The 24,333-nt window shown below is 38.9% G+C and overlaps 1 protein-coding gene across 2 annotated transcripts in view; it reads left to right on the plus strand.

Moving 5' to 3' along the window:
• The window catches only part of L3MBTL4 (L3MBTL histone methyl-lysine binding protein 4), a 450,084-nt gene that overhangs the window by 315,116 nt on the left and 110,635 nt on the right, over window positions 1–24,333 (plus strand). For both annotated transcript variants that reach the window (XM_043558331.1, XM_043558332.1), the window contains one exon: window positions 16,566–16,739. In XM_043558331.1, coding sequence (XP_043414266.1) covers window positions 16,566–16,739 — 174 coding nt within the window. The remainder of the gene's footprint in view (window positions 1–16,565; window positions 16,740–24,333) is intronic.

Below are 24,333 nucleotides of genomic sequence, written 5' to 3' on the forward strand. Positions count from 1 at the left end.
GCAATCAAATTCTTTAATATGGAGTCTGCCTGTGCATATTTGAACCTACAGATGAGTTTTTATTTGCAGACTGTGGAATGATGAAAGGTCACTTCCTAAATTGAGATCGAAACTCCAAAAGACTCTTTACTGCACTGCTTACAGAGAATGATGGGGCAGCAAGACTTCTGTTAATTTTCCTTTATCTGTTAGTGTTTGGAACTTCTTAGCTCAGGCAGTTGAAGGATGCCTGGTTCTCTGACATGGGCTGGTTTGGTTTTGCTTTTTCCATCACACAGACTGCACTCCTAGTCTTAGCTTATGGGTTTGTCAAATTGACGGTGAATTTATCATTTTGAGAACAAACATCCCAAGGCAGCATTTGAATGACCTGTTCAACGTTGGGGTCAATATTAGCATTTAAACAAGGGTTAGATGCTTGTGAGTGTGTCTAAATATATGCATAGGTAAACATATGTTCATGCATATCCAAATAGTTTTTGGCAATTTTATTTAAATTAAATATATTAAATTTAAAACCATCCAAAAGATCGAATTTTTTCATTATGATCCATAGCCAAATTACATGCCTTTAGTTTATGGGTAATTTTTAAAAATTGCCCTTGGGACATTTTTAAGTTGAATTCTTCTTCAGATGCCCTTTGGACAGCTGTCCTGAAAAAAGCTTTCCCTTCTGAGTGAAATTTTGTTTTAAGACAATGCATATTTATAGAAAGAAGAAAACTATACTTTAAAGACCTTTGCAGAAATTAAATGTATTTCAAATTAGAATACTTCAATTGAAAATGCACTTGAGAATTGAAGCCATAAAAAGTAACCTTGAGATGTTCGTACCACTTAACCAAAATATTGAAATTAAAAAAGTGAAAACAACTGATATATACTAATAAAAATGTCCTTTGTAATAACAGAAACACAAAATAATTACTGTAATTGTTTTGATTGAATTAATAACGTAGCATCTTAATAACTGTTTAATTTACTGCTTAATTTAACCATATAAATAGTATTCTGTTCGAAATTTTTAAACGGCAGATTCTATTCATCAGATTTTCTCCGTGCATAGATTATACAAATTACTTACTTAGTACATTAAGCTGGTTTCAGCATAAAATTTTAAATGTCATTACTGTGCCATTTAGTACACCAGCACATTCCTTTAGAATAATTTAGAATTTTTTGAAATTTAGAAAATTTGGTAACCGTCTACTAAAATATTTTAGAGGAAAGAGAGTACACACATACACACACACACACACATACACACACACACACACACACACACACACACACACACTTTAACTCTCATTCTTTAAAAGAATTTGTTTTCATTTATTTTTTGAGAGAGAGAGAGAGAGACAGAGTGTGAATGGTGGAGGGGCAGAGAAAGAGTTATACACAGAATCTGAAGCAGGCTCCAGCTCAGAGCCTGACGTGGGGCTCCAACTCATGAACTGTGTGAGATCATGACCTAAGTCGAAGTTGGACGCTTAAACGATTGAGCCACCCAGGAGGCGCCCTTCTCATTCTTGATGCATCTTTCCTTCCCTGTCTAGTTTAGTGAAAACATTACCTGCAACAGAATAGTTCAAACAACATTTTTGTATACTCAGTTAAAGAGTATCTCCTAATTAATATCAAGTAAATGTCATATGTTAGATTTGACTTTTTACTATTAGAATAGACGTTAATGAAACGACCAAGTTCAAATCCCACATGAAACAAAAATAAATGGAGATTGCATTTCACTTTTATCTATTTCTGTGTACACCAGTGTAATTCCTATTCTTGGCATAGAGTCTAGCCTTATCAGTTTCAAATTTGTGAATATTTTGAAAATCACATTAGGAGCCGAGGGGACTAAGTTGTGATAAGGGCTAAATATTCTCCAGGAAGCGGCTGGTTCTCCACCTCTGCAGCTGGGCCTTTGTTGTTTCATCTGGGCAGTGGGCAGAGATGCCAGAAAGTTTAGATTATTTTTTCTCTAAGAACAGAGGCAGCTTTTAGGAGGAAGGATTCAACCTAAATTAGCTAAATAAGGGGACTGGAAAAAGAGCCAAAATGGGCTGAGTTAGAGGATATTGATTAAAGGAGTGAAGTTCTGTGCTGATTGAGATAGTTAAGTCTTTTTTTCTGGGTTTTATGTTTGAAATCCTGCATGGCATCAATTCGAGTGACATCCGTACATGGATAAATTATAGGTATGTACATTTTATATCTATGTATCTGTTATTTCCTTAGTAACTGATATCCTCCTGAGATGCTAAGGCATAAAATAGCCCAATCTTACTCAGTTTACACTTATATGAATAATTTATTTTCTTATATTATTTTAAGGAACTTATAATAGAGAAGATGCATATATACAAATAATAGTATAATGAGATAAATATTCATAAAAACTGGAAAATTTGTGTTAAATCTAGGAAGCATTGATTTTTCTGATGTGACCAGAATTTAGGTTTTATGGATGGTTAAAATGAAGAGGGCTCTGCAAGGCAGTCAGATCAAGGGGATCCTTGAATGCATGCAAAAGAATTTCTTTCTTTTTTTAAAAATTTTTTTAATGTTTATTTTTGAGAGAGACAGACAGAGCATGAATGGGGTAGGGTCAGAGAGAGAGGGAAACACAAATCTGAAGCAGGCTCCAGGCTCTGAGCTGTCAGCACAGAGCCCGACGCAGGGCTCGAACTCACAGAGCACACGATCTTGACCTGAGCCGAAGTCAGATGCCCAACTGACTGAGCCACTCAGGCGCCCCGCAAAAGAATTTCAATTTGAGTCTAAGAGTGCACATTTATAACAGGTAGAAGGAAGGAAGGAAATAATGCCTCCCTTTTCCTGAACTTCATCTACAATATGAAAATTGAATCCTTATAACTAACAGCATTATGAATTATAGATGGATAAACTAGGGTTGGAACAGCCCTCATTAAATGCACGTGCACCAGTTATTATATTAAGCACTCTGCATCCAGTGTAGCCCTTACATTGACACAGTGAGTGGAATGAGATTCTTCATGTTACATGTGAGGAGACCATGATCTGTAGAGGATGAGGATTGGCGGTAGAAGGAGGATTGAAACTCAACCTGGTCGCTAAAGCCTCTTTTGCTGCAGGATCCCTCAGGTGCTTTAGATGAGTAGAATAAATTATACCCTGAAAAAGAGAAGTAAAGAAAGGAAGAGCCTTCGGTAAAGTTTCTTAACATTAAAATCATCATTAGGAACCAGAAAGATGGAGCAGACATATTTTTCTCTATTACTCCCCCTAAAACGTGGACGTTATATATAAAAGAAACATGAAGGCTATGAAAAGTGGAGAGGAGGAGGCAGACCAGTTAGAGACCTTAAGACCTGAGTAATAGCACAGTGACAAAATTCCCTGTGTTTTCTTTCTCCGCACATATCCTAGACCCATTGTTTTCATTTATTCATTTGTTTTAAGTGCATTGATAATTGCTTGTTGAAGCATGGTTTTTATTATGGCTGCTTTGCATTTCTTGTGAACTAATTCTATCATTTGTGTCATCTTGATGTTGGCATTAGCAGCATGCAAATATGCAATTATAGAGCTCACTAGTAAAAGTAAATATACATTCAAATTCAGAATAGTCTTAATAGTGTAACGGTGGTACATCAGTCACTTTAACTCTAAAAAAAAAGGTAAATGAAAGTTTAAAAATAGCTATAGCTATAGTAATCCATTATCGATTAACAATATAAAAAGATGTAAATTGTGACATCAATAACATAAAAAATGGGAGGGAGAAGTATAGTGGTTTAAATACAATGGATTTAAGTTATTAGCTGCCTAAAATAGATTATTATAACTATGTTTTATATAAACCTTATGGTAATCACAAAGAAAACAAACCTGTAGTAGATACACATACTATAAAGAAATAGGAGTCAAAGTATATTGTTACAAAAAAACCCATCAAATCACAAAGGAAGACAGCAAGAGAGGAAGAAGAGAACAAAGAAACTATAAAACATTCAGAAAACACTTAACAAGATGGCATTAGTAATTCTTTGCCTTTAAATAATCACTTTAAATATAAATGGATTAAATTCTCCAATCAAAAAGCATAGAGTGATTGAACATATTTTTAAAAAGATCAAACTGGGGTGCCTGGGTGGCTCAGTCGGTTAGGCGGCCGACTTCAGCTCAGGTCATGATCTCATGGTCCGTGAGTTCGAGCCCCGCGTCGGGCTCTGTGCTGACAGCTCAGAGCCTGGAGCCCGCTTCTGTTTCTGTGTCTCCCTCTCTCTCTGCCCCTCCCCCGTTCACACTCTGTCTCTCTCTGCCTTTCAAAAAATGAATAAATGTTAAAAAAATTTTAAAAAAAAGATCAAACTATGTGCTGCCTGGAGAGACTCACTTTAGCTTTAAGGACTCACATAGGCTTAAAATAAAGTAATGGAAAAAGATAATCCATGCAAATGGTTACCAAAAGAGAGCAGGGGTGCCTAGATTTATGTCAAATTAAAATATACTTTAAGTCAAAAATTATCTTATAAGATAAAGGAGGTCATTATATAATGAGAAAGGAGTCAATTTATTGAGAGGATATAACAATTGTAAATATGTAGCCAGCATTGGAGAATGCAAATGTACAAAGCAAACATTAACAGAAGTGAAGGGACAAATAGGTAGCAATAAAATAGCCAAAGACTTCAGCACCTCACTTTCAGCAATGGATAGATTATCCAGACATAAAATCAATAGGAAACAATGAATCTGAGCAGTATAGACAGAACATGTGTGTATAATAGACATACAGAGAACATTCTGTCCAAAAACAACAAAATACACGCTCAAGCACACTTTGAACGTTGTTCAGGATATATCATATGTTAGGTAACAAAACAAATCTTAACAGATTTATGAAAATTGAAATCATATAAAGTATTTTTTCCAACCATGGTGGTATGAAACTAGAAATCAGTAACATGAGGAAAATTAGACAATTCAGAAATATATGAATGTTAACACACTCATGAACAAACAATAGTTCAAAGAAGAAGTCAAAAAGGAACTTTTTTAAAAAACCTTGAAACAAAGGAAAATGAGACACAACATTAGGGGATGCAGCAAATGGAGGTCTAAGATTATCAATAAATGCCTACACAAAGAAAAAAGAACAATCTCAAATAAACAACCTAACATTATAACTCAGGGAACTAGGAGAAAAAGAATAAAATAAGACCAAAATTAGCACATGGCAGTAAGTAATAAAGATTAGAGTGGAGATAAATGAAATTGTTATTAGAAACAATAAAAAGATCAATGGAACTAAGTTATCTTTTTGAAAAGATTAAAAACACCTTTAGCTAGTCTAAGAAAAGAGGAAAAAGACTAAAATAAATAAAATTAGAGGAAAAATTACAGCTGCAATCCATATAAAGGATCACAAGAGACTACTATGAACAATTACATACCAATAAATTGTAGAACCTAGAAAGTAAATCCCTAGAAACATACAATCTTCCAAGATTGAATCATGAGGAAATAGAAAATTGAACAGATCAGTAAAGAGTAAGGAGAATGAATGAATCATCAAAAACCTCACAACCAAGGGAAATCCTAGATCAGATGATTTTACTGGTGAATAATACTAAACACTTAAAGAATTAATTCCAGTCCTCAACTCTTCCAAAACAGTAAAAAGGAGGGAGTACTTCCAAACTCATTTTATGAGGTCAGCAATTCCCTAATACCAAAACCAGACAAGGACACTACAAAAAAAGAAATTTATATGCCAGTATCCCTAATGAACATAGATGCAGAAACCCTCAACAAAATACTAGCAAACCATATTTAACAGCACGTCAAAATGACCATACACCATGATTGAGGGGGATCTATCCCAGGAATGCAAGGATGGTTCAACAAATGCAAATCAATAAACATGACACACCATATTAATAGACTGAAGGATAAAAATCATATAATCATAACATATGCCAAAAAAATTTGACACAATTCAGCATTTTTATGATAAAAACTGTCAACAAATTAGGTATAGAAAGAATGTAGCTCAACATGATAAAAGGTGATACGTGACAAGTCTACAGCTAACATTATACTCAGTGGCGAAAAGCTGACAGCTTTTCCTCTAAGAAGAGACAAAGACAAGGAAGCCCACTCTTGCCACTTTTGTTCAACATATTTCTGTAAGGGCTGCCCAGATAATAAGGCAAGAATAAAATTAAAAGGGCTCTAAATCAGAAATGAAGAAGTAAAATGAATAAGACATGATCTTATATATGGAAAACTCTAAAAACTACACTGGAAAACTATCAGAACTAATGAATGAATTCAGTAAATTTGCAAGAAAGAATACCAATATACTAAAGTCAGTTATGTTTCTGTATACTAACAATGAACTTTCTGAAAAGAAATTAAGAAAATTTCATCTATAATAGCATCAAAAAAGGGGACACATGGGTGACTGAGTCAGTTAAGCGTCCAACTTCAGCTCAGGTCATGATCTCGCAGTTCATGAGTTGGAGCACCATGTCAGACTATGCTGACAGCTCAACCCCTCTCTGCCTCTCCTGAACTCATGCTCTGTCTCTCTCTCTCCCTCTCTCTCTCTCTCTCAAAAATAAATAAACATGAAAAAAATTTATAACAGCATCAAAAAGAATAAGATACTTAGGGATAAATTTAACCACAGAGGTGAAAGATACGTACAATGAAAATGATAAAACACTGATTAAAGAAATTAAAGAAGACACAAATAAATGGGAAGTTATCCCATGTTCATGGATTGAAAGAATTAAAATTGTTAAAATATCCATACTGCCCAAAGCTATCTAAAACTTCAATGCAATCTCTATCAAAATTACATGATTTTTCAAAGAAAGAGAAAAAACAATCCTAAAATTGATACAGAACCAAGAAAGACCCTGAATTGCCAAAGCAGTCTTAAGCAAAAATATCAAAGCTGTAGGCATCACACTCTTCCCTGACTTCAAATTATACTATCATACAGTCAAAACATAATAATCAAAAAAGTATGCCACTAGCATAAAGGTAGTCACATAAAGGAACAAAATAGAGCACAGAAATAAACCCACATATATATAGTCAACTGATCTTTGAAAGAGTGCCAAGCATGTACAATGGAGAAAGGATAGTGTCTTCAATAAATGACATAGGGAAAATTGGATATCCATATGCAGAATGAAACTAGACTCTTATTCCATACATAAAAATCAATTCAAAAAACTGGGGTGCCTGGGTGGCTCAGTCAGTTAAGTGTCCGACTTCAGCTCAGGTCATGATCTCATAGTCCATGAGTTTGAGACCTGCATCAGGCTCTGTGCTGACAGCTCAGAGCCTGGAGCTGCTTCGGATTCTGTGTCTCCCTCTCTCTGCCCCTCCCCTGCTCATGCTCTGTCTCTCTCTGTCTCAAAAGTAAATAAAAACATTAAATTTTTTTTAAATCAATTCAAAATGAATTAAAAACTGAAACGTCAGGCTTGAAACTTTAAAAGTCCTAAAGCATAGGTAAAAAGTTCCTTGGGGAACCTGGGTGACTCAGTCAGTTAGGCAACTAAATCCTGACGTCAGCTCAGGTCTTGATCTCAGGGTCATTACTTCAAGCCCCACATTGGACTCCATGCTGGGCATGAAGCCTACTTTGTAAAAAAATTCCTTGACATTTGTCTTGGCAATGACTTTTTGAATGTGATACTAAGAACACAAGCACAAGCAACAAAAGCAAAAATAAGCAAGTAGGATTACATTGAAATAAAAAGCTTCCACACAGCAAAGGAAACCACAAACAAATGAAAAGACAACCTATGGAATGGGAGTAAATATTTGCAAACCATACATATTTGATAAGGGTTTAATATCCAAAATATGTAAGGAACTCCTACAACTTAATCACAAAAAACCTAAAAATAATCTGATTTAAAAATGGGCAAAGGACCTAACTAGACCTTTCTCCAAAGAAGACATACAGAAGGTCAACAGGCACATGAAAACATGCTCAACATCACTAATCATCAGAGAAATGCAAATTAAAACTACAATGAGATATCACTTCACGCCTGTAAGGATGACTATAATAAAAATAAAAAGATAACAAGTGTTGGTGAGCATGAGACATGGGAGTCCTTGTGCATTGTTGTGGAAATACAAAATGGTGCAGCCACTGTGGAAAACAGTATGGGGTTTCCTCAAAAAATTAAGAATAGAACTACCATATCACCCAACAACCCCGCTTCAGGTGTATATCCAAAGGAACTGAAATAAGATTCTTGAAGAGATACCTGCACTCCTATGTTTATTATAGCATTGTTTGCAATAGCCAGGATATGGAAACAACCTAAATACCAATTGGTGGATGAACAGATTGAAAAAATGTGACATCCACATACAACAGACAATGCTGTTTAATAAGAAGGAAATCCTGCCATTTACAACAGTGAAATAAGCCAGAAAAATACTGTATGATACCACTTTTATGTGGAATCTAAAATAGACTCGTACAGAGTAGAATGGTGGATACTAGAGGTTGGGGGAGAGGAAATGGAGAGGTGACAGGTTAAAAGGTACAAGGTTTCAGTTATGCAAGGTCAATAAATTCTGCAGATCTATTATAAAGCACAGTGCGTATAGCTAATAGTGTATACTTAAAATTTGCTAAGAAAGTAGATCTTAAATTAAATGTTCTCTTTTTTGAATGTTTATTTACTTTGAGAGAGAGAGAGAGAGAGCATGCATGTGCCGGTGTGTGTGCTCCAGTGGGGATCGGGGAGGGGTGGCAGAGTGAGAGAGAATCCCAAGCAGGCTCTGCCATGACTCAGGGCTCAACCCCAGGAACCATGAGATCATGGCCTGAGCCCTAATCAAGAATTAGGATACTCAACCGACTAAGCCACTTACGTGCTCCATAAGGTCCTACCACTAAAAAACTAAACTAAAATAAAATAATTAAGGTGGCAGGAGGAGAGCTTTGGAGGTGATGTGTATATTTATGGTGTTGATGGTGATGATAGTTTCACAGGTATATATTTATCTCAAACTCATCGTGTTGTATACGTTAAGTATATACAGCTTTTTATAGTCAGTCATACCTCAATAAAGTTGCTTTAAGCAATAAAGAACCAAATAAACATTATAGAATGGAAAATAATAACCACAATAAATAGGAACATTAGTATTGTATTTTGTATCATAGAAGGCCTTTTCCAATTAAAGATTCATGGTAGTCACAATACCAGGACCTTGCTTGATTTGTCTCATTTGGTTTTCACAAAAGTCCATATAAGAAAGCTGTTCATCACCATTTTATAGATGAGGGAGTAGGAGACAGTGGAATAGCTTGCCCAAGGTTCTGGTGCTAACAGCTTTAATCCAGTTTCCTCTGATTCTTAAACCTGTGCTTTTTGGCACTATCCTGATTATAGCCTCCATTTGCACGGTGATTCTCTTCTAACTTCCTACCTGACCATTGCAGCAAGTTCATAATATCTAGCGTGACTTCATGGGCTGCATTACCCCCACAAAAAATTGTTTCTAGAACGAAATTTATTTTATCCAACTCTTTGAACTGTGAGTTCTATAGCTATCGACTTATTTTAACTCTACGTAGGAAACTTTTGTTTTTAATATTCATACTTTTTTTTTTTACTGTGTGCATTCACTTTTCTAATGCTTTTAATGACAATTAAGTGAGGTATCAGCTGTGTTATGGGCAAGGCTAGTCAGAATCAGAGAAAATTTGCCTGTAACTTGTCTTGAGCAACTATTTTAAAGCCGCCTGAATTTGAGGAAAATTGGCCCTGAGACCTTAGAATCTGACATCTATGCCAGTTGATTTTTGCCCATCTCTGTGTTTGAGAACAACATAATAGAAATTGTGTTACATCCTCAGTACATATTTTAAAAATTATGATGTTTCTTTCTTCCTGGGTCTATATTTCCAACATATTATTTGTACGTGCTCTTAATCCTCATAGAAGCAAAATCATCAATAATTTAAGTCATGTTAGCTCTTAAAAGTTTCTGTAGAAACTATATAGGTATTCCATAATTTCAGCAATCTGAACTGGAGTATGTATCATGTTTTTTAGTGCCATTTGGCCAAAAAAATCAGCATTTTCTTAAGAATAAAAAATGTCCAGTTACCATTCTTATACTATGTTAAGTTTAGACTACCCACGTATTAAAGATTGAAAAGGAATGGCTTATTTTCAGAAAGTTAAATGACAGAACAAGCAGTATTCAGTCTACTGGGAAAGAGTGTGGGGTGGAGTATGGTGGGCGGGCTGCTGGTCTTCTTACATGACCGGTAGGATGCCAGTCACCTGCCAGAGAATGGGGTCTTGTCCCCTCAGGGCCCAGGGCCAAATCACAGGGCGGGCGGCATTTATTTACCTAGTTCCTTCCCATTTCCTCGCTGACCCCCTTTTTCTGCTAAGTCTCCGTGACCTCTCTCATGATCTGGCAGAGGGAGCCATTCAGTACTTCCCTGCTGCCTTTTGTTTTGGAGAGGCAGACCCCTCAGACCACCTCTTCCATGAATGCTTCCAAATAGGATGCCTCCTCCCACTCCAACAAGTATTCTTTGTCTTTTGAAGATAGATGAAAAGACTTCGAATCTAATATCCCAGGTGAGATATAATTCTTCTGGGTTGCTTATCTGGGTCATAGAAGGAAAAGCATATAGTTGGCTTGTAAAAAAAAATCGAGGCTAAAATATAGAACACAGTAGGCCTCATCGAGGGGGTAGGTTAGTTACGTTAGAAAAGAACTCTTTAAAGTCTCACTCTGTTTCTAATTCGTGGGCTAGATGAGGGCGTAGTGCTAGTGCAGAACTCCTCCTGGGAACTACTGTCTATTTCTGGCAAGTTCACTTTTCAAGATTAGGAGAAAGGTTGTCAACGACTTGACATTCTTCCTGAAATACTGCTGACCTCTGTGTTGTTGTTTATTTATTTTTGGAAGTACAGCACTGAAGGGGCTATTTCATCTTTGCTGTCTTGCTGAAATTTGTAATGTTTCCCAACATTTTAATGTCATGTCACAGAGAGAAAATGGTCACCAGTACTTGGGAACAAGAGGGGATTTCGAGCCTGGAGGAGACTGCTCCAGGCTGGGAGGACTGGCCTGGGACTCTGGCCAGTGCAGCTGTACATTGGTTGGGAAGCTACCATTAGAAAAGTTGTGAAAACTTAGTTATAACCTTCTGGCCAAAACTGCCCACTACCTGGGATGTGACAGAACATGGCCCATTGTTTTCAGCAGACCAGGGTAGTCAAAGAGAAGCAGAAACCGAATTTGCAGCTTAGGTATGAGAAAATGAACAGAGTGTTGATACAAGATGATAACATAGCAGAATGAGCAAAACTGGAGTCCGAGAGGTTGGGCAGTCAGGAGTCATCCTCTAGACTCAGAATTGGGGCCAGATGGGGAGTCCATGATGAACGTAGGGATCCAATTAGAGGGCAAAGCACGGTAATAGAGAATAATTGAGGGTGACAAGCACACAGAAGACCAGCCAGGTAGTATCTGGGAAGTGGATCCTCGCTCTGGGGTTGGGACTGGGAGGCAGAAATCCTATCCTGCGAAGGGGCCAAGAAGAAAGTAGGAACATAGAGCTTCTGTCCCAGTAGGGCCCCCGAATTCTAGCTGTAGCAGCAGACCAGGCATTTAGGAACAAGGACCAAGGCATATGCCTCATTGGTAGACTCGGAGCCCACGAGGCTGCCCAGAGTCCTGAACGACGGCACGAGCGCTGGTATCAGCCGTGGGCACCGTTCAGGTTTGGACCTTTGAATCCTAGAATGGACGACTGCGTTTCGCAAATTACCTTCGGCCTCAGATCAGGATTGGTCCTGGGAATATGGGGAAACTGCACCAACCTGTGAGCAAAAAGGAGGACAATCCAAAGGCTGAGGGTCCTCCTGGGCCCGGCACAAAACGCAGCGATTCAGCCTCAGCTGCCAGGCGCTGCTGCGTCCGGCCTTGCCCCGTTGTGACTCAAAGACAGAGCAACCAACAGTCAGGAGTGCTCCTCAAAGGAGCACAGGCCAGTTTTCTAAAGAAAAAAAAACATGTATACCAGTAAAATTTACTTTTACTTTCCCGTTCATCCTCCGATGTTAACGTTATACTAAAAGATTCACAAAAGCAAAAGTAATATTTCTAATTGCCATCGTTTTTATGTTTCTTGCTGTTTATGAAGAGGACTACTAGGATCTCCATTTTTGATCTGTTAGAAAGTCTCTTTTAAAACTTGTCTGCAGCTGGCTGGCACCTTTCTCCTTATTTAGTGTTTACCCTCCGTTCATATGCCTTGCTGTCGGTGAGCTTGGGACTGACATGTTTTTTAATCAATTATGCGGTCGAACCATATGAAATTTGGATATGTGACTGTCTTTGTGTTTTAGAAACTGCACTTTCCTATGGGCTAACCTGGTAGTACCTGCTGTCTCTTGCTTCTTTTCCTGCAAACAGCAAACATGCCCTTAATTAAGGAGGGACCCAGAACCAGGCTGCTCAGTCAGAGGAACCGCGTCTTCCACACAATGCTGCTGCTCAGTGCTTCCCCTCAGCCTGCAGTTTTTACACTTCCTATCTTGGCCAGAATGAGCTGAAATTTGAATGCACTGCTTTCCTGTCAGTCAGAAGCTGACATCTTACCTGGACCAACAGAGCTTTAAGCCATAAGAATTTCAGCTTAGGTCAACAATTTTCTAAAGAGACTGTGTCCTCAGAACCTCCTTTCCCCAATATTTACCTAGCTCATAAGTAAGTTTTAGGGGCACCTGGTGGCTTAGTTGGTTAAGCGCCCGACTTTGGCTCAGGTCACGATCTCACAGCTCACGAGTTCGAGCCCTGCATCGGGCTCTGTGCTGACAGCTCAGAGCCTGGAGCCTGCTTCAGATTCTGTGTCCCCCTCTCTCTCTGCCCCTCCCCAGCTTGCACTCTGTCTCTCTCTCACAAAAATAAATAAACATTTAAAAAGGTAAGTTTTAAATAGTTTTATCACACCTAGAACAACCAATTCAGTGGGTTTTTTTCCTAAGGGTATAGATTTATGTGGAATCATGCATGCTGTTACACACACATACACACACATGCACATGCACGTGAGTAAGGTTCTGCATTTTCAGAAAGGCAGGCCAAAGTTTGGGATGCCCTCTCTTTAACATAAGTATTTCTCTGCAGAGAACACAAGTAAGCACAGGGGCGCCTGGGTGGCTCAGTCGGTTAATCGTCTGACTTCAGCTCAGGTCATGATCTCACCGTCCGTGAGTTCGAGGCCTGCGTCGGGCTCTGTGCTGCCAGCTCAGAGCCTGGAGCCTGCTTCGGATTCCGTGTCTCCCTCTCCCTGTGCCCCTCCCCTGCTCATGCTCTGTCTCTCTCTGTCTCAAAGATAAATAAAAACATTAAAAAGAATTTAAAAAAAAACAAGTAAGCACAGCGTTGCAATCCAGAAACTTGTTCCCAGCACAACGCAGGTTAAAAAGGGTACAGACAACTGTATCTGAGAGCCCCTCATCCCTTGCTTCTTTTGTGCTTTCGTCTCCCATCGTTATCTTCCTTCAAGTTCTTCACCAAAATATGCAACATATGCTCCTGTCATTTGATATATTCTTTTGCACTTCACACTTCATTCTGATCTGTGTGCTCTGGAGACGTGTTCTCACAGGGCTTGCCTCGTGGAATCGGGAGGCGCTCCATTCTTGTGACGCTCGGTGCGTTCCATTCCGTTTTGCATCCCTCATTACTGCAGAGACAGAGAGGAGCTAGGATGGAATTGGGAAGTAATAAGCAGGTGATTAGATGATTAGAGGGACTGATTTCTGAGTGAAGGTTGAGGGAAACAAAATTTCTCTAAACTGAAGCAAATGCCGAGCAAGAAGGTCTGTGGCTGCCATCTACAGTGCTGGACAAACTGGACAAATAAGCCTTAGGAAGAGAGTGTTAGTGCCACGCAGCACATGTTGGGGTGAGGATGTGGAATTAGGAAAACTCATGACTGTAACGAATCATTTAAAAGTCTCAAATTGAAGGGCACCTTGATGGCTCGGTCGGTTGAGCGTCTGACTCTTGATTTGGACTCAGGTCATGATTCCAGGGTTGTGGGTTTGAACCCTGCGTCGGGCTCTGCACTTAGCATGGAGCCTGCTTAAGATTCTCTCTCTCTTCCTCCCTCTGCCCCTTTTCCCCACTTGTGCTCTCTGTCTCTCTCTCTCTCTAAAAAAAAAAGTCTTAGATTGTGTATGGGTTAGATGGATAGCAAAACTTCAGAGTAATAGTATCTTAATGAAAACTCAGTTGTACTTGAAATAAACACTTCCCAGTTTCCCTTAGGATAGCCTCAACTTTTTTCTGCAGGAAGTTCTTTCAAAACTCCCCATTAGATCTCATATGCTGTAGCTTAAACAAATTAACTCCTGCTGCGTTGTTATTAGAAACAGTACTTACTCACATCTTCAGTCCTCACATGGGACTCTGGCACACGCTGACATATTTCCCCCAGACATGAGACGCAGCAAACAATACTGCTCTACCCTGTAGACACCTGCCTTGGTTTCTCCTTGTACAAGAATTATACCACAGTTCTCTCAAGTTTCTTCCTTTTTTTTTTAATGTTTTATTTTTATTTTTGAGAGAGAGCGCAAGCAGGGGAGGGGCATAGAGGGAGGCCGGCAGAGGATCTGAAGTGGGCTATGGGCTCTGTGCTGACAGCAGCAAGCCCTGTGCAGGATGCAGGGCTCAAACTCTTGAAACGTGGGATCATGACCTGAGCTGAAGTCGGACTGAGCCACCCAGGTGCCCCTCATGTTTCTTCTTTTGATGATGTTAAGAACCTTGTCCCCCTTCTGCCCATCTTATTGGTGCTAATAATTAAGTGAACAATTTTGAGGCTTTTTAAGAAAGTGCCAGTCAACTTAGGGAAAGTTGCTTATCCTGTGTGCGACTGTTTTCTTACCTGTAAAATAAATATGTCAATACCACCTTTGGGTATTTAGTAATAAATATTAGAAATAATCTACGTAAAAAACTTGAATTTTAATGGACCTATAGTACACACTCATCAGAGGTACCTTTTTTGGTCTTATTATAAATTGTATTTATTAGTATACATCTTCACTAGATTTATAGCAGATGTTCAGTTAATGGATTATTGAATCAATAACTAAACAAACCAATAAATCAATGCCAAGTATTACACATTACGGAACATGAATGTAAAGGGGACCCTCCTGTCTGCAGCAAAGGCTGATGATCATCCCTGTTGCCAGTTTAGATTCACTCTGGCTTGTTTGGTCAGGCTGGTGTCATCCTAACCACGCCACCCCAAAGTCCAGAAGATCAATTGTAGATATAGGTTGGTACTAAAGGCTTTCTGGGGTTAGATTGTTTGTACGTTCTCCTTGGAAAACTCCACTCTATTTTAAAATAGAGGAAAAACTGCATTGGTCCCTGATTTTATCATGCCATTAAAATAGCAAAAGAAAACTTTCATGTTTTCATAATAAAAGAATTTATTATGCATCATATATCGGCAAATATACGGTAAATTGGAAGTAAACTCATAAAAAAGACCCAACTGCTTAGATATTGATGCATTTGACTATGTGCTTCCCTACATGGAGAGGATGATAGCACTGGGATAACAGTAGCCACTACCATATAATGGGGTGTGTACATGTGTGTCAGTGTGAGATTTCTCATGGTCCCAACAACCCTTAGGGTTGGATCTGATTTTCCCATTTAACTGGAGAGAAACTGAAGCTTGAGCATGAAGTATCTTCCCCAGGGTTGTGCACAGGTGACCTCCTGTCACACCTGTGCTTTCCCTGACAGTGGCTCTCTGAGTCCTCAGCAGCGGCAGAGCTTTGGGGCTTCTTTAGAGACAGGGATGTGGGCAGAGAAATTTAACAGAGACTACTGATCAGCCCATAGAAAGAACCAGATCCTGTGTCCTGGCAGATCCTTGCTAGTTAGGCTCCAAACAACGTTTCAGATTCAGGATCCAGCCTTCACTGTGGTCTCTCCGTTTTCATCTGAGGTGTCTCTTCACATTCAAACACGGCACTTCCTAGCAGGTTTCAGAAGGATTAAGCAGAAATACAGTATTTCTGGATACATGAATGTTAAGAAATAAGAACAGAATATTCTCTGATACTGGTAAATAGTTACCCATAGTATTTTGTGATGCACGTGGTCAAATCAGGGCATAAATATAAGAAAATAAAAACTTTCAATCAAGTGTTTATATGACATTTTCATCACTCTACCAGAAGCACATTACTATGTTAGTCTTAGATTTTTAAGTTTCCAAAATTGTAAAACTGTATGTGCTAATGATTCTACCTATGATACTCTGCGGACCAGTGTCTGTGATCTGGCACCTGAGATTTCCTCAAAGGGCGATCTGGAAAGAAACATTAGGGTGTATTCAGTGAGAGGAGGATGTCTGTATTCAGGTCTTAAAGTTTGGGCGTAAGTCTATTCCGTTGACAGTGGATTCCTGATGTATCACTATAAACTGACGACTGTGCTCTCACTTTTATACAAACCAGTGCTTTTGGCTGCCCGTATTCCGACATGAACTTGAAAAAGGAGGCAACTCTTCATGACCGTCTGCGAGAACAGACACAGGCAAATTTGGAATCTGACTCTTCACATTCAAGATCAAAGAACCTCTGTAGTTTGAACTTCAACGGAAAACACGAGAAGGTGAACAGTCAGCCCAGGTAAGGAACTTTTTGAAAATGTAAATCAGAAAGTAAAGCATGCAGAATAAGAGCAAATATTTTAACTGTACTAGTTCCTCATGTTTCTCTGAAGCGGTTATGTTCGGTTTTGGGTATGATTATGTTCACTGGCTCCTAGAATTCATCTAAGTCTTGATGTTCATTTAAAAACCCATTTTTTATTTCTTCGCTCACAAAAATTTGAACTTACCCCTTTCTGAATACACATGTGAGGGATAAGAAAGCACATCTCATCTCTAAAATTCCGTAAGAGTCCCCTTTATCTTGAACTTCTTTACTCTTTGGTATGGTGTCAGAGCCATGGCCGAGTATTTGCAGTCCCACCAGGACTTCGTCTCCTACCTGGGATCTGTCTTGTCATCGTTAATCCAGATGCACCTCACGCAGGATTTCTTCTCACTCGGAACAGTTTCCATTTTGACTCCTTGATCACGCTCTATCCTTTTGTTCTTAAGTGTGAACTTCTGTTTTAAGTAAGCATCAATTTTTGATTTTCATTTACATGCTATCATTTTCTAAGGGGCTGCAAACACAACCTTATTTGGTATGTTTTAACCTAAATGTGTTAATAATCTAACAATTTTTTTTTTAAAAAAAAGAGCTCCCTTTCTCCAAGTCAGGAATTGTAAACAGAAAAATCCGACACTCAGTAAGTAATGGGAGATCAGACAGGTGGAGCCAAGAAACGCCTGTCAGAGAAGTGAGAAGTGGGTGTTTTTCAGACTCTGCTTCTGAAAGCACTCCCCTTCAAGCCCTTGAAAGACAGTAGACCCTCCTTCCTTGAGGTTTGAAGGAGCGGCTATTTGAGTGGCTGCTGTTTCTCTGAAACCTCCAGAGCTTTGCTCTTTTCATTCAGCACGTGAGAAAGGAAGAGGTGCGTGCCTTTCATCATGCGGGAGCTGCGTTTCCACTGCAACAACTTTCTGCCCATTTATGCCATGGGTCCCAGCAAGGCTGCTCCTTCACTCCCAAGGGGAGACCCATCCGTTGGGAGAGTTTGGTGCAAAGTGTGGGTTTTGTTCTTTTTCAGGCAAATGTTGGTATAGGGTATTTGGGTGACCTTTCATTCTTGTCCAATAGCTGATTTTGGTTTTACTCTCTCTGCACACCACTGTGCAGATTAGCTCTCCTGTAATGTACAATTTCTTTCCTATGGATACTCATGCCTCTCTATTTTTGTAGCTGTATCTTGCATTTTTGTTATTTGTTATACACCCACTTCTCTTGTTGAAACTTCACAGGGTCTAGTTGTTCTTTGCTGCTTTTTCCCACCCACACTGTTTACAACTGTAAGTGGTTTGAAACCTCAAGCATCCTTTCTATTTCCTAGTTGAGGGAGAATTTTTTCCCTTCCTTTTCTTAAAACTGTTTTCCAAGGAATGGTGTTTATTTATCCCACCCAGAATTATAGAGACCAGTACATCCGTTTGCTCGTACTCTTTTTGTTCTGTTGTCTTTTTTTTTCCAAATAAAAACTCAGTTTCTCTTGTAAACATTTTAGACATTCATCCTCCATGTCAAGAGTTGGAGAGACAGAACAGATCTTTGAAATGCTTTAAAAAAGCTGTTAGAACTGCCACATTCTTTAAGGCTAACTAAGCCTTTCTTTTTTAGCAAACACGGACGTATGGCCTCCCCAATCTTGAACTCCTCATAGGAACTTACTCTTTTCAATATATTATTATATGCTTTACCATTTTGAAGAGGATTTGCGCTGAAATATATCAGATAAGCGTAATTACTACAGTAGAAAGAAGTAGAGAATGCCAGTTGATAACCCAGCAGAAAAATCACACATGATCCTATCCTGTCGAATCCTATTCACGGATGCCAAGCACTGTAGAAGTAGCTGGGAGAGGGGAGGGGAGTCGTGCACATCTTGAATTCTTAAGCCTTCTTTTATTTTCCAGTCTCAAGACCAGCTCCCATATTGCACTCCAACCCCTGTACCCACCCCCGTTTTTTTAACCAGCCATCATGACAATGTTTGTATGGTACTGGCCCTAATGCCCACTTTGATTCTACACCCATCGCTGTGACATCCTGTTCATGGTCTAGAATTCCAGGCTGGGGGGAAAAAAAAAACAGATCAAGGAAATCATCAAGGAATCATATGTAGGCCAATTATGAGCAGAAAAAAAATATATTTTAACTCTCCTCACAGTTTACTCGTAGTAGTTTCCTGAAGCTGACTTTTCCATAACCGAAATCTTTGCTCTTAAAACCACAAGATGTCAGATACAAGTGGAGGAGAATATTTAAATTCCATCTCTTTTCTTCTACATGTTGAGGAGAATGATTTTTACTTGGCTCATGTCCCAGATAGACGTGGGGGTTAAATTACTGAAAATTAGAGTTACAGTTTCCACACGCCTCCCATCCACCCATCCATCCACCTATCTATCCATCCATCCATCATTGAGCTCAGGACAGGCCTTTTGTAATTTCTTATACCAGCAACACTTGACACCTTAGAATCTCCAGACTGCTGACAATTCAAGCGCAAAATGTAAAATTAACTCTCAACATTCTTCCAGAATCAATTAGATACTGCCCAGCAATTTAGGGAATTTTGTCTTTTCCCTAACTCCTTATCAGTTTTGTGATTACTTTTTAAAAGTATGTTTGTTTTCATATTAATCTTGGTAGAGGCAGTTATGATTAGTAAATCAACTAATTATGTGCAAAGTTTCTGAATAGAGGGTCAAGTTTTAAAGTTGAGTGGATTACATGCTACCAGTGGTTTACAACATTCACGTTCATAGCAGTAATATTACATGTTAATACAACTTTAAAGAGTCAGACTCCCAATAGGTCATCATTACTAAAAAACCATATATTCTTTTTTCCTTGTGTTAATAGGGTCAGTCGTATTACATTCATGGTGCATTAAGTACAGGCAAATGACATTATACTTGAGTTTCTGTCATTTAAGTATGGACTCTTGGGGAGAGACAATAGTTTTAAATTGTTTGACAGTTTTATAGTCTGCACGTACATTACCTTTGGAACTTCCCATAGTCTTGTGATTTAGGCAAAGCAGATATTATGATCATTATAATATTGCCATTTACAGTTGAGGAATTAGAGATCTTTAAAAGTAACTGATCTGGGACCCAAACATAGGTGTTCTCATTTGATCCAGCATATTCCTGTTTCAGTAAACTAATAATAGTGACGCCAGAAGTATTAGTAATAATAACTATCTAATATTCATATCACATGCTTACTTTGGGCCACAAAGCACTGTGCTAAACAGTGTATATACATCATTGTGTTAATTTCATTTTATCCTCACAACAACCTTATGTGTGATAAGTATTCTTATTCTGAGTTTATAACGCAAGACACCTGCAGGGTCAGAGAGGTTAAGCAGAGCATGCAGGACCACACAGACAATTAGTAGGAAAATTAGGATTTGGGTCTAGAATTGCCTGACTCCAAATCTTGGACATGTTTCAACTACGTTAGACTACAAAGGAATGTTGGTTTAATGTTTTGAAGGGCCTGGCTGAATTTATGTATGGACTACTTTCTACCGTATCTAGGATCCTAAGGGTCATCTTGTGATGTATTTATTTCTTATTTTGTGAAAATAGAACTATTGGAGGGGAGGACTCTTACTATGTTTCCCCAAAACCATTTACTCTCACTTACACTACATGTAATACAAAATTTTCTATCTTGAATACATTTCATTGTAATAGACTGAAGGCCTCACTCTGCAGCAAGGGAATTCAATTATACTCATTAAAACAGTGTCATCATAAAGAAATTACTTTGAAATGCAACTGCTCTCTCCCCCCATATTATCTTTTAACTGGCTTCCCTAGGCCCGAATGGGGCATTTTTTCCAGGCATTTCCTACCCACGTGAGTATTCTTTAATAACTTTTTCTTTTGCCTCCCCAAAGCGGTGCTTAATATATCCTAATTCATGCAATTGGTAGAACCACCATTGTTAATATCCAGTCATATTCATGTTCACTCATTGCTATTAAGAAAATCTAAGAAAATGCCTAATAAATCTCATTTTATTTGTCCTAGTGCCTTCCATATTATAAATTTTGTACACTTCCCTAAGGCCTATATTGATAATACAAATGGCTGTGGAAAGCTATGGTAATCAGAGAGAATGGAACGTAGTGGAATAGTTCCTTAATGTTTCTTGTAATAAATTGTTCTGCCACAAGCAACTAGTTTATTTCCACTACTCGCATTAGCTGCACCATAAATACTTTCTGTGGGGTCCGTTCTCAGAATTAAAACAGTGTTAGTTGGTTGCTTCCGGTATTAACCTTCCAGGTTATTACAAGGGTTTTCCTTAATCCATCAGTGTCTTCTCTCACGACTTCCCACATAAATTCCCTGCTGTGGGAGATAAAGTCAACTCAGTGTCCCACTCCCTCCCCGTCATCATCCACAATATTGCTTTAATTACTGGGCTGGTGGTGCCTTTGTTCTCATTCTTCCTACCTTGTCTACTTCCGCCTATATCTTCTCCCTTCACAAAGGCTCATTTTTTGTCTTAAAGCATTCTATAGCAGTTCCAGCCCATATGAGCTTCTTGAGGTTAGAGATCACATTATACACATTTCTGTATTTCTGACAACTAGTATAATGCCTGACACTCAGTAGGCACTCAACAAATAAAATAGATTTGGAGCAGCCACTCTGTGTCAGACACTTGCTAGGCCCAGGGATATGGACCTAATAAGAAATAGTCCCGATCCTTGTTCTTAGCCCTGCTTTGTGCTTTGGTCCATACCACGCTTCAGTAGCTTGTGTGTGTGCCTTTTTAATGCTTACTTTGTACGCGTGCCTTATTTTCTCGAAAGGACTGCAGGCTGCTAAAGAGGAAGAACCAGTTTTCATTATGCTTTTGTTGCTTCCTCATTCCAGTCACATTATAGGTTCTTAGTAAATCTAAGTTGGTGGGTTCAGGTATATACCTTACTTTGCCTCTTAGAGTCTCCATTTCTTCACCTGTAAAATGAATATAATACGTGAAGCTTAGATCTTGCATCTAGGTGTATAGATGTAGGTAGATATAGATGTTATGACTGGGCCTGGCATGTAGTAGAGACTATTTAAATAATAGTTCCATATCTTTTCCAATTTTTATAAAAATCATTGATTTTAAAGTCTTGCAACTGGACCAGTCCTAGTTGTGTATATGCAGCACATGTTTGCACCAAAAATGGAAATTTAGAACTTTATTTATTTAGGCTGAGCTACTCCTTGGCATCCAGAACTCAATTAATTACACCCCTTAATCAAGTGAACAGTGATCAACCATCAAGACAACCAGGATCCTGTTGGCCCTCTAGAGGTTGTGGCTAGACAAGAAAGGCACCTCCACCCAGATAGGCTCCCTCCCTCTCCACACCTCCAGGTGCACTCTGAGGGACCTCTAGCTAAGTATGACAATCCTGGAGCTGTGTAATGGGAAGAGACTCAAATATTGCCTACTCCTGCTTCTTGAGCATGGAAGGATATCAGAGCCAAAGAATTGAGTTTCCTTATTGACAGTGTCATGAATGGCAACTTTTTTAAAACTTTTTTTTTCAACGTTTATTTATTTTTGGGACAGAGAGAGACAGAGCATGAACGGGGGAGGGGCAGAGAGAGAGGGAGACACAGAATCAGAAACAGGCTCCAGGCTCTGAGCCATCAGCCCAGAGCCTGACGCGGGGCTCGAACTCACAGACCGCGAGATCGTGACCTGGCTGAAGTCAGACGCTTAACCGAATGCGCCACCCAGGCGCCCCATGAATGGCAACTTTGAGCTCTGTCCCAGTCATTGCTCTGCTCACTATTCCATACCACCTTCTCCACAAGAATTGGGATCCTGACTGTAACCACGTCCTGAAATCAAACATATTCATTCATTCATTCATTCATTCATTCATTATTTTCCATTTAACAAATACTTAGAAAAGTACTGTTCTGAAATCTAATGCAAAACAGACTAAAATCCTTGTCCTCAGTAAGCTTTCACTTGGTGATAAGAAAATCACCCAAGCTAGTGAAGTGGCAGGACTAGGATTTGAACTCAGGCAGGAGGACTCGGCAGCAGGCATGTTGATTCACTCATTGCATCGACATTTGTTCATTCAGCAAATACGTGTGGAGCTTCTCTGCTGGCTGAGTGGTGTGTCAGGTGCTAAGGACATGGGGGTGAACAAAACTGCCCCGTCCCTGCAGGTAGAGGAGATGGAGGAAGAAAGACAAAAGTAAACCGTAAATGAGGAGAAAATCACAGACTATGATTAAGTGCCACAGAAGAAGTAACAAAGGAGTGAATGGGCAACACTCAAAGTGTCTCCAGGATTACCTGTCTTAACGTCCTAGAGACCACAAGCAGATCCGTGCCATTAGGAAAAACAAGGCGGGGGGGGGGGGGGCGGCGCGGATAGTTCTGTGGAATAGTTTGCAAATTGAAAATGAAGTGAGTCGTGTCAAGATCAGCTCAGCGGTGTGGACAGAAACAGTGCTGGGGTGAAAGGACTTGGCCCTCGTTGGATCCCCCTTGCCTAGCTTCCTTTGGCGCTTTCGTTATAGTCTCGTGTTTTGTAAACAAATTGACACTTCTGCTGATAGGTTACAAAATACCCAATGTATGCCTTAAAAAGATCTTTAAAACTATTTCTCTGAGCTGGTTCTTACAAGGCATTTTATAATTTATTGTGGATCTCTGGATTTCTGGAATCCTGCCTTGGCCCAGGCTCTTAGTAATTAAATGCTGCAGAACGGCGTGTGCTAATAAAAAGTCCACGGTTCCTTGCATAAAGGAATACTGCTGTTCCTGCACACCAGAAAAACAAGACTTTGTTGCCCAAGCACCAGCAGGCATTTTTTCTCATCTACATACTTCATTTGGCTTTAAAATAATTATTTTCCACTCATTGTAAATAGTAAAGTTGGGCCACTTGACGTGATTTTTTCTCATAACTAAAACAAGGCTTATGTATTATAAGTAGAAAATATAGATAAGTAAAAATAAAATAATAAAAATTAAAACATTAATAATACTCAGACCTTTCCTTGTCAGATAGCATAACTTATAGACTTATAAACATATGACAAAATTCCCACTACAGTAATTCAGGTAATATAGAAGTTTTTTTAAAAAATTTCTCACTCCCCACTTCTCAACTCTGATGGGTGTCCTGAGGCTCCTTGTGTGAAGAGTCATGTTCTCTTTTACACTTTTTCTGTGTTTATATACATATGGATATTCAGGTATTCAGATACGAATAAAAGATCTTCACTCTTTTAAAAAACAGTACAGTAATTTTGTGTTAATGTTTCTTTTGAGGTTGGCTTGTATCACTCTGGGTAGATTAGGGTATAATCATGTTGGGGAAACATGACTGCATTCTTGACATGAACACATAAGGGAAGTTTTAAAGGACTCTGACATTAAATATAATAAATAAATAAAGCTTTAGCTTTTATAAAATACACAATGTATTTTTATCCCAAGTGTATAATGGTGGTCTGAATAAGGCACCTGTAAATAAGTCAGCATTTATGGCCAGAAGAAAAATAACCTTGTCTTAGACTTTTAT

This window comes from Prionailurus bengalensis, chromosome D3 (assembly GCF_016509475.1).
Source record: "Prionailurus bengalensis isolate Pbe53 chromosome D3, Fcat_Pben_1.1_paternal_pri, whole genome shotgun sequence".
NCBI classification, from domain to species: domain Eukaryota; kingdom Metazoa; phylum Chordata; class Mammalia; order Carnivora; family Felidae; genus Prionailurus; species Prionailurus bengalensis.